This window comes from Lipotes vexillifer, unplaced genomic scaffold (genome assembly GCF_000442215.2).
Source record: "Lipotes vexillifer unplaced genomic scaffold, Lipotes_vexillifer_v1.1 scaffold422, whole genome shotgun sequence".
NCBI classification, from domain to species: domain Eukaryota; kingdom Metazoa; phylum Chordata; class Mammalia; order Artiodactyla; family Lipotidae; genus Lipotes; species Lipotes vexillifer.
Genome location: NW_006779087.1, coordinates 3330792 through 3340875, shown reverse-complemented (window position 1 = coordinate 3340875; position 10084 = coordinate 3330792). Strand labels below are relative to the sequence as shown.

The 10084-nt window shown below is 47.8% G+C and overlaps 1 protein-coding gene across 1 annotated transcript; it reads left to right on the top strand.

Annotated features, from left to right (window-relative positions):
* The first annotated feature begins 3455 nt into the window (after nt 1-3455).
* Nucleotides 3456-8369, top strand: KRT6A (keratin 6A). The gene is made up of 9 exons (XM_007452362.1): nt 3456-3995; nt 4970-5184; nt 5528-5588; nt 5733-5828; nt 5955-6119; nt 6598-6723; nt 7548-7768; nt 7988-8022; nt 8134-8369. The coding sequence occupies exons 1-9, from the start codon at nt 3456-3458 to the stop codon at nt 8367-8369; spliced, it is 1695 nt and encodes a 564-aa protein (XP_007452424.1).
* Nucleotides 8370-10084: the final 1715 nt, after the last annotated feature.

Sequence of the window (10084 nt, the reverse complement as noted above, 5' to 3'; positions counted from 1 at the left end):
GAGAGTAGAGGCTGGTTTCAGCAGCCTGCTGAGGAGGAGGCTGGCTGTTGCTGGAGTTACTCATGCAGCTTTGCTTCAGTTTCTCTCACATAGTTGCCTGGATTATCATTCTTTGTTTTAATCTTATTATGAAGGTCTGACTTCCCCACCTTTCTCCTCTGGGAAAATATAACTCCCCTGTGCTCCACCATGGGACATGATTCAGGATCATTGGGAAGATTTCATCTGAGGAGTCAATTCTCTAACCATCCAGTGGGTCCCCACTGCCTATGAACATAACCCTCTCCTGGGCACTAAAACAGGGGAAGAGGGCAGAGTACTGCATTCCAGAGGAGGGAAGAAATACAGCTTAGTCCAGGGAGGCAGAGTCTAAAAATGGGTTGGGGAACACGGCACACTTCCCACACCCAGACAAAGAAAGAGAAAATCAAGGGCAAATGAACCACTTGCCCTTGACATTTTAAGGGTAGTGGGACTTGAAAAGAGTGGACAGAAATGGATCAGCCACAGGATGCCTCCTCCCTGACTCCCCCTCCACTCTCTCAGGAGCCCTCATCATCTCTCATGAGCCCTCTCAGTGGACACGACTCAGGGTCAGGGTCCCTGGAATTGGTTCCTAGAACAGCACTCCCTGGCAGGTGGTGATGGGGAATATTGGGGGAGGAAAAGTGTGTGTGTGTGTGTGTGTGTGTGTGTGTGTGTGTGTGTGTATGAATGACTTATAAATCTACCAATAGGAGAAATACTTGTGTCAGGAAATGAAACAAACATGATACTTTACATTGCTGATGCTATCTGGTGCACGTGCCAAATTTCACATTGGATAATATGTTGAAGTTAAATCATCCTCTGATAGGCTAAAAGGTCGAATGTGAGGTTCCTGCTGTAATTGAATTATATACTCCATTGGAGGATGAGTCTGCTCCCACCCTGGAAAAGATATACAATTAGAACTAAAAGAGGAACTGATCTGATCACCTGTGCTGTTTGACAGAAGCCTGTCCCCGTGTGCACAGCCCAGAGGACAGATAAGGACCCCGAAGAGGGTTACAGCAGAGAACCTGACTCCACAGGAGGTAGAGGGCAGCCTGCCAGGCTCTCTCCTAGGACTTGGATGCTGCCTTCCTCTGACCACCGCTTCCTTCCAGCCCCTTGAGCAAGGAGCTGCTGCTGAAGAAGAGCTCTTCCCTGCTTGCTGCTCTGAGTGCCAGCAAGCTTTCAAATCACACTTCTGATCTCGTGCCTCTGCATGGCCTCCAGGAGCAAGGACAGACTTCTACCTGTGGCTTCTGGTCTTACTAATGTGGCACAAACCTGCAACACTGGTCGCATTTTCTCCCCACCCCTCCCAGACACATACAGGCTGTCCCTGTGTTCTGTTCTTGAAGCTTCTTGTGGGTCCCTGAACACACCAAGCTTCTTCATACTTCCATTATAATGATGATATTAGCTCATCTTCATTGAGAACTTATGCGCAGACATGGTGCTAAGACTTTTACGTGAATTATTTCACGTAATCCTCACATCACTGTGAGGTACTATTTTCATCCCCCAGTTTACAGCTCTAAAAATGAGTAATTTGCATAAAGACCATGGGAGCCTGGGAGCCTGAGCACTCTGTCTCCAGAGTCCTTGCTCTTAACCAGGGGTTGGCACATTTTTCCTTAAAGGGCCACATCTAATAAATCTTTAAGCTTTGCCAGTCATACACTCTTCTGTTGCAACCATTACTCAACTTTGCCTTTGCAATGTGAAAGCAGACACAGACCTGGGACACTGACATAGACAGAGGACATTGGACAAATGCATGTTGCTCCAACTTGACTTGCTAACCCTTCCTCCCCTCCTGACCTCATCCATGCCAAGTGTAGCTCAGAGCACCATGCCATGGAAAAGAAAGCTTCTTTCTCAGAATTGGGTGGAATCACATTTCTTGGTAAAGCATTGTGCAACCAGGGTGGAGGAAGGGGAGCTGCTTCCATTGCCTTGAGAAGGTACCTCTTTCCTGCCAGATGCTGAGTTAGCACTCCTTTGGGTAGGGAATGCCCTGCTCTCCTGGATGCTGTGCCTCCATAACACTGGAGAGACTGAATTGCTTATAAAATAGTAACAAGAGCTTTTCTCAGGCTCATCTCAATAGGGGAGTTTGTCTTTCCTCCCTTGGTTGCCAATTAACCAGATATTCTCATAAATCACCATGCCTACAATTGCTCTCAATATTCCCCTTAGTACTTAATGTATGGACTAAGAAATGAATCTCTTTCCCCATAAACCAAACACCATGCTCACTTGACAGCCTTCCCACCCTCTAAGAATGTGTCTGGGGATTTGAGATTTCAAGCACTGAGATTAGAAATATAAATTTGGAATTTACTTGTGACATCATCACACTTATAAAGGCACATTTTATGATTCACTGCTTCTATATGCCCCTCAACTTTCTGTGCACACCACCTTAAGATATATAATTCTTGATTCTTAAGAAATGTTAGAATCTATGGGCATCAAAATGCAGTGAATTCCCTTAATGATTTTTGTCCTACTTATTTTAGCTTCTTTAAATTAAGCTCTAAGTTAACATTCCAAAAAACCAGAGAAAAAGGTGTCTATGAATTTCATTTGGTTAAAAAAAAATGTACAGGGTCATCAGCTCAATGGGAAAACAAACACTAGGGAGGGAGGTGCAGGCATGGGTAGAAATCACAAGAAGTCAGATCTCTGGGCAGGGTGGGCTTGGGTGATCTCTTATCCTATCATGAAACTGCCAATTCCACACAGGATAGAGATGCTCTTATGCTGTAAAAACTCAGCTCCTTTGTCCCTCTTGCCTTTCAAAGGAGGGTCATGTCCCCAAAGTAGCCCCCATTCCCAGGCCAGGCCACCAGAAAAGCATCGAGGAGCTTCAGAAGAACAGGTTCAAACATGGCGGAAAAACACCACAAGCCACTTCTTGCTCAGGCCACAGGGCAAATGCCTATTAGCTCTCAGAGGCAGTCCAACTTGGTGGGAAGGGTGGTGCTGGTGGAAAAGAAAAACTGTGTGGGAAAGGCGCAAAGAGAACAGGGTCTGAGTAAGCAGAAGGAGGGGACAATTATCAAAGATCAACTCCTTGTCTCCTTTGTTTGAGAACATGACTAACTCATGACTTCAGTGAATTTACACCCAGACTTATTGTGTTATGATCAAGTCAAGGCTAGAAGCCAGGAGAATTTCTCCACGAGTAAAGGATGCAAAAGAAGCAACATTCATACTTCATACCTTCATAGTGCCTGGGGGTGATCTCACTATTTGTAAAGCACAGCCTTCCCAACCTGCAGGCTCACCTTCCAGCACTGAGCCCAGCCCATTTTCTCCATATATAAGCCGCTGCTCAGAACCTCGTCTCACCGATCTGCTCCTCTCAGCTCTACCCTCCACCTCTCACGCCCTCCTCAGCCTCTTCGACTTCAGGAACCATGACTTCCAAATCCACCGTGAAAAGCCAAAGCAGCAGCCGCCAAATCTTCAGTGCCGGCTCAGCCAGAGTCCCTGGGGTCAACCGCTCTGGCTTCAGCTGCATGCCCGTGTGCCGCTCCAGGGGAAGTGGTGGCTTCCCTGGAGTGGGTGGAGGAGTTAGCTTTGGCAGCCGCAGCCTCTATGGCGTGGGCGGCTCCAAGAGGATCTCCCTCGGAGGGGGCAGCTGTGCCCTCGGTGGCGGATATGGCGGCAGAGCTGGAGGCGGTCTCGGCTTTGGAGGTGGAGCCGGGAGTGGATTTGGTTTCGGCGGTGGAGCTGGTGGTGGCTTTGGGCTCGGTGGTGGAGCTGGCTTTGGTGGTGGCTATGGGGGCTCTGGCTCCCTCGTCTGCCCCCCTGGAGGCATCCAAGAGGTCACCATCAACCAGAGTCTCCTGACTCCCCTCAAGCTGCAAATCGACCCCAACATCCATCAGATCAAGACTGAGGAGCGGGAGCAGATCAAGACCCTCAACAACAGGTTCGCCTCCTTCATCGACAAGGTGAGCCGGGAGCACCTGCCCTCCACTGGGATTTCAGAGTCCCCAGTCGAGAGACGCAACCAGTGTCCTACCAGGGGGAGCCTCTGGAGAGAGGGAGGAGGGGACTCGGGCTAGCTCTCCACTGGGATGCAGGACAGGCTCCATGTGGGCCACAGACAGAAGGTGATAAAAATCATTTACAACTACTGATCCCTTAAATGTCTTCATTCCTGTCTGGGAAGTATTCTCCACTCTTGATAACCCCCAAGCAAAGGAAAGGAACTGAGAATGGAACGAGTTAGCTTGATCTTCTGAAGGGTCTAAGAAATTAAAAAGGGAATTACAGTGGAAACAGCACTTGAACCTTAGCTGGGATGGCAGCGGGGAAGGAAAGAAGATAAAAAACCAAAGGAAATGCCAGGAAAAAAGGACTCAGAAACATGTATATGTGCATAGAAATACTTATCTTGTAGAACCAGATCATGAGCATTAAGGGAGCTTGTTTTAGAGGGACTCATACACTAGATGGGAAAGAAGATTAAATCCAATCATCAATAGGGTTGGAATTTAACCATTAGATTCTAAACATTTGACATCCCTTTAACTGAGATACACTCTATAAAATAACTCTGTGCAATATACGAGAGAAATACTATTTTAAAGTACGTTTGTGATTGTGCTCATCAAGAGGAAGAAAAGAAATGTTGAAAGTCACTGACTGACAGGCTCCGTAATTGAGAAGAGGGACTATCTGGTAGCTCCCTGGGGAAACTTGGCCAGTGAGATCTGTGTGGTGTGAAGGAAAACAGTCAGGGGAGCAGAACTATCAGCCTGAGCCACTGTACATGCTCTGGAGTAGCCCAGCACCATGGGGACCATCAGATCTGCTTGGGGACAGTCAACTCACCTCTCATCCTTCCCTCCTCCCTTCCTTCCTTCTTTCCTTCCTTCCTTCTTTCCTTGGTTGGACAAATAACCATCTTGTCTTTCTCCAGGTCCGATTCCTGGAGCAGCAGAACAAGGTCCTGGAAACCAAGTGGGCCCTGCTGCAGGAGCAGGGCACCAAGACCGTGACGGGAATCCTGGACCCTTTGTTCGAGCAGTACACCAACAATCTCAGGAGACAGCTGGACTCCCTTGTCACGGAGAGAAGCCGCCTGGACTCAGAGCTCAGGGGGATGCAGGACATGGTAGAGGACTTCAAGAAGAAGTGAGTTACAGGAGAGAAAAGGGCTCAGTTTCCTGAAGCCCACGCTTCAAGTCTATTACATGACCAGGTCCAAATGAGGGCATGATTCTTAGTAAAACGTGTCCATGGAAATGAAACCACAATTCTTGCCTAAACACAAACCCTGAAGAACAAAAGGACCATACAGGTGGATGGGGAGAGTAAAGATGTAAACAATTTAGGGACCACAGAATTCATCTTTTAGGCTTACTGGCAGGAAAGCTCCATTTGGATATATCCATTGTGGGAAGTTGGGATCCCAGGCTGCCTTTTCTGTATCATCTTCATCACTGACTCAATTAGGTTTTACACTTTCTAATTCCAGATACGAAGATGAAATCAACAAGCGCATGTCAGCAGAGAATGAATTTGTGAATCTGAAGAAGGTGAGATGAGTAAGATCAGGGGTTCATGTTTCTTTGCTGAAGGAGAGGACTCTGAGAAAAGAATAATCAGCGAGACTAAAGGAGGAGCAGACTGGGAAGGAGGGCTTGGCTCATCTGATCCCAAGTTGTTGGTTTCTTCCCCAGGATGTGGATACTGCTTACATGAATAAGGTTGATCTACAAGCCAAGGCAGACGCTCTCATGGATGAGATCAACTTCCTCAGAGCCCTCTATGAAGCAGTAAGCATCTTTCCACACTCTGCTTTATTGACTCTAAAGAGATTTGCAAAGGATGGAAAATCTTAGGCTTGGGTACCTCTGTAAATGTCATGGGAAAAGAGAATCTGACGATTTCATGTTCTGCAGGAACTGGCTCAGGTGCAAACCCACGTCTCAGATACTTCTGTCGTCCTCTCCATGGACAACAACCGCACCCTGGACCTGGACAGCATCATCGCTGAAGTCAAAGCCCAATATGAGGAGATCGCTCACAGGAGCCGGGAGGAGGCCGAGTCCTGGTACAAGTGCAAGGTGAGCAGTGAGGGGGAAGCTGATGAAGAATCCCTGTACCTCCTCCCTGAAGACCAGCAAGGCTTCCCGAGACTTCACTCGGGAAATCTACATCTAGGAAGCGGGGCTCCTCTCAAAGAACGTGTACCCTGAACCAACAGAGTAGATCTTTACAGTATTTATGTCCAAGTCTAGTAAGTCAAAGAACCTAAATGTAGGACAAGAGCTACCATAGATAAAGGCCAAGGGATCTTTGCTTTAGCTTCACCCTGATGCTGGTTCTCAGAAACAGTACAGAGGATGTTCTGGTCCTGAAGAGAGCCAGGCAGTCAGTGGTCCTACCAAGGGTGGTGTGTGATGGGTGTACAGTGTCCATGACCTTGTAACACCAATTTTCTTAAAACGCCTTGTGGAGGAACCATTAGTTTCCATTTGTGAAAACCTTGATTAGTGTCCTGTGAAGCCCATGAACACCATCCTCTCTCCCTCTGGTTTACAGTACGAGGAGCTGCAGGTTTCGGCGTTCAGATATGGGGACGACCTGCGCAACACCAAGCAGGAGATCTCTGAGATCAACCGCATGATCCAGAGGCTGAGATCTGAGATCAACCACGTCAAGAAGCAGGTATGGTGGGGACCATGGAGGAGAAAAGCATCCTTTCCTTCCTAGACCACCAGGGATCATCAACCACCATGTAGGGAATTCCTGGGCACTGAGGGAACAGCAGGGAGGGGAGGACATGTACTTCCTCCCTTAGTGAGTTCCCACAGGTTAGAGAGATGGATCCCAACCCAAGAGCAGGAAACAAACGCATGACAGGACCAATCCCGACTGCTCAGTGGTACAGAGATAAGGTCTTGAGGCGCTGAAATGAGATTCCATAAGAGGAATGATTGATTTGGGAATGCAAGACACAAGTTGGCAAAGAAAAGGTCAGGCCAGAAAGTGTGAGGAAGGTTGCTGCAAATATGCTCAGATTTGATGTAAAAAGAAGGTGAGAAAAGACACAGGACAAATGAGGGTTTTCCAAAAATGTGAAGTGGAAGGAAGGCAAGGTCACAACAGTTTAAAGTGAAATCATCTCCTTACTGTGGGTGTCTGTAGTTTTGTGTGAGTTAGTGTGCACCCACATGAACTTACCCAAACTGCCAGTATTCAGAAGAAGCCAGTGGGTCCATTTCTTCCAATGTCCCCTGGTCTTGGGTCTGCTGTAGTGTCTTCCAGCAGTCACCACCTTCATCTTCATTAGGGTGATTAACACAGAAGCGCATAGGGAGCTCCTAGCCTAGTTCAGGTTTGCAGAATGGAAAAAGACTGGACAAAACGTATCAAACCTCCTTTTCCATGGAAGCTGGGCTCTAGAGCTCTTCCTCACTGGGAAAGAAGAACCATGGTTCATCTCCTCAGGAGTCCAGATTGCAGGTTCATCTGCCCATCTTCCCCTCTAGTGCACCAACCTGCAATCCGCCATCGCCGATGCAGAGCAGCGTGGGGATATGGCCCTCAGGGATGCCAAGAACAAGCTGATCGAGCTGGAGAATGCCCTGCAGAAGGCCAAGCAGGACATGGCGCAGCTACTGAGGGACTACCAGGAGCTCATGAATGTCAAGCTGTCCCTGGACGTGGAGATCGCCACCTACAGGAAGCTGCTGGAGGGCGAGGAGTGCAGGTGAGTAACTCACACAGCCTCCTCAAACATCTGGGTCCGTCTCCAAGGTGTCCAGCCAGTGAGCACCAGTGGAAGGCACTCTAGTCGTGGCCATAATGCCACTCCCAGAAAACAACGTAGAAGGCACGTTCCCCATGGGCTCTCCTCATGCCAAAGCTTCCCACACTGGTCCAGCTCTGGCTCTGAGGTCTCATAATGGCTGTGTCTCCTCTCTCCTAGGCTGTATGGGGAAGGCGCTGGACAAGTCAACATCTGTAAGTATCTTCACTTGCCTCCCTCCCTTGCCCTTGTGCTCTTCTGACTGGACTCTGTGTGGCAGTGAGCTCACCATGTCTTGTCATGGCCTTGTCCCCTTGCCTCTCCAGCCGTGGTACAGTCCACCACCTCCAGTGGCTATGGCGGTGCCGGCGGTGTCAGCAGTGGCTTAGGCATGGGCGGAGGCAGTGGCTACTCTTGCGGCAGTGGTTACAGCGTTGGAGGTGGCTTCAGTTCCGGCAGTGGCAGAGCCATATGTGGTGGCCTCAGCTCCTCCGGGGGCAGCAGTTCCACCGTCAAATTCACCACCACCTCCTCCTCCGGCAGGAAGGGCTACAAGCCTTGAACGCCTGCCATGGGCTCATGGTCTCACAGCGTCTCAGGCTCCCTCTCCAGCTTCACTACCCTTTCCTCCAGCTGCTTCCTCTCTCCTGTTTCTTTCTTCTCTTACTCCTTGAGTTAGAACTGAAGTTGCTGAGTGCCCTCATGTCCTCTCTGCCACACCTGCTGCATCTGAGCTTCCATTGCTCACCATCGGAAAGTCCCTGTCTAGGTCCTACTCCAGAACAGAGCAATCCCCCTAGCTTTCCACTGGCCCCTTGTGTCCCATCTCACAGGTGTTGTGTTCCTCCCTTGCAGTGATCATGAAAGCACAAGTGACTAGTTCTATGATGTATGGGGGTCTGTATCCCTGTGATGCTTCCTCTGCTCTTTGCTCACTTGTATTGCTAAATAAAGCAGATTTATACTATAATGCATGGTTTCATATTGCCTTGCTTTGTTACCAATGGTTCTTGCGGTTTTCATCAGGCAAATGCCTTTTCAGGAATGAAGCATACTCCCAATCCCCTTGTGCTTCACCCACCTCCTTTAGAGAATTTGACAAACAGCAACTTAGCATCTGGTTGATCAGGAGTCCTCCAAGAAGAGTTTGGCAAGTGAAGTGGGAAGGATCAGGTCCATCATCATAGTAAAGTCTGTTTTCACTGCCCTTACCAGGTGCCAGCAGATTAGTTTCTCTGACTTGGTCTCTAACTGTCTACCTCCTCCTGCCCCAGTGGGTACCCATACTCCCCAGAGAATCATATTACAGTCCAAGTAGATCAGAAGGACATTGACTAGAGAGTAAGAAATTTGATTTATACTTAGAAATGCCTCATGACCAAGAAACTTGCCTGACAACATGTATCAGGAGTAATCTAAATGTGCATACTTCTGAAATGAAATTATGCTTCTTGCAATGTGTCCTGAGGAAATAGTACAAATGCAGGAAGCTATACTTCATGGTTGTCAATCCCAATAATCCTTTCGACAGGGAAAAATTGGGCAAATTCAGGATCCAAAGACTCAGACACAAAGCACAGGTGTTGAATTTTTGAAGTGTGGAGGCAAAATAGAATGGAAATGCCTTCTTCCTTACCACAAAATCCTCTCACAGAGACTCAAAGAAGTAGGGTCCTTGCTGCTCCAAAGAGATAGCCCTGCATCCCCTCTCAGCTGTGCCCTGGCTTCCTTTGACTTTTTCAAATGGGTAATGGAAAACTCAGGATACAGTGCAAGGTTGGTCTGTCAACATTTTCCTGAGGGCCAGTAACTTTTTCCAGTCTCTGTTCTGTCCATGTCCCTAATCCCAGGCTTTTTCTCTGGAGAATTCTGCCTTATACCATTAGGAATGAAAGTTCCCTTGTTAGGAATCAAGGAGAAATGACTGATTCTAGGAATGGGGTGGAATATATACATAAGATGATCCTGCAGCATCTTTCAGTGCCAAGAAGTAAAGAAATAATCAAAAGGACCCTGTAAGAGCTCCTAATAGACAAATTGGAACAACTTGAGCCATAAATAAATAGATAGACAAATAAATAATGTACTGGATTATAACCCAAATTATGAAATAATTATTCATGGTCCCCACTGATGTGAGTAAGTGATTGACTAAATTGATTAATAAGGGATGATTGACAACTCTTAGGCAGAAGAATTTTATTTAGTTACATAGGTGCTCCCCAATCAAGGAAGGAGTGAAGAACTGCTCCCCCCTAAGTGTGGGCTGTGCACAAT

Excerpts from the sequence above, each read along its gene's own strand:
- KRT6A (XM_007452362.1), top strand. The coding sequence starts at position 3,456 with ATGACTTCCAAATCCACCGTGAAAAGCCAAAGCAGCAGCCGCCAAATC. Across the intron at positions 5,185-5,527 it reads GTAGAGGACTTCAAGAAGAA|ATACGAAGATGAAATCAACA; the intron begins GTGAGTTACAGG and ends TTCTAATTCCAG. Across the intron at positions 6,724-7,547 it reads TCAACCACGTCAAGAAGCAG|TGCACCAACCTGCAATCCGC; the intron begins GTATGGTGGGGA and ends CTTCCCCTCTAG.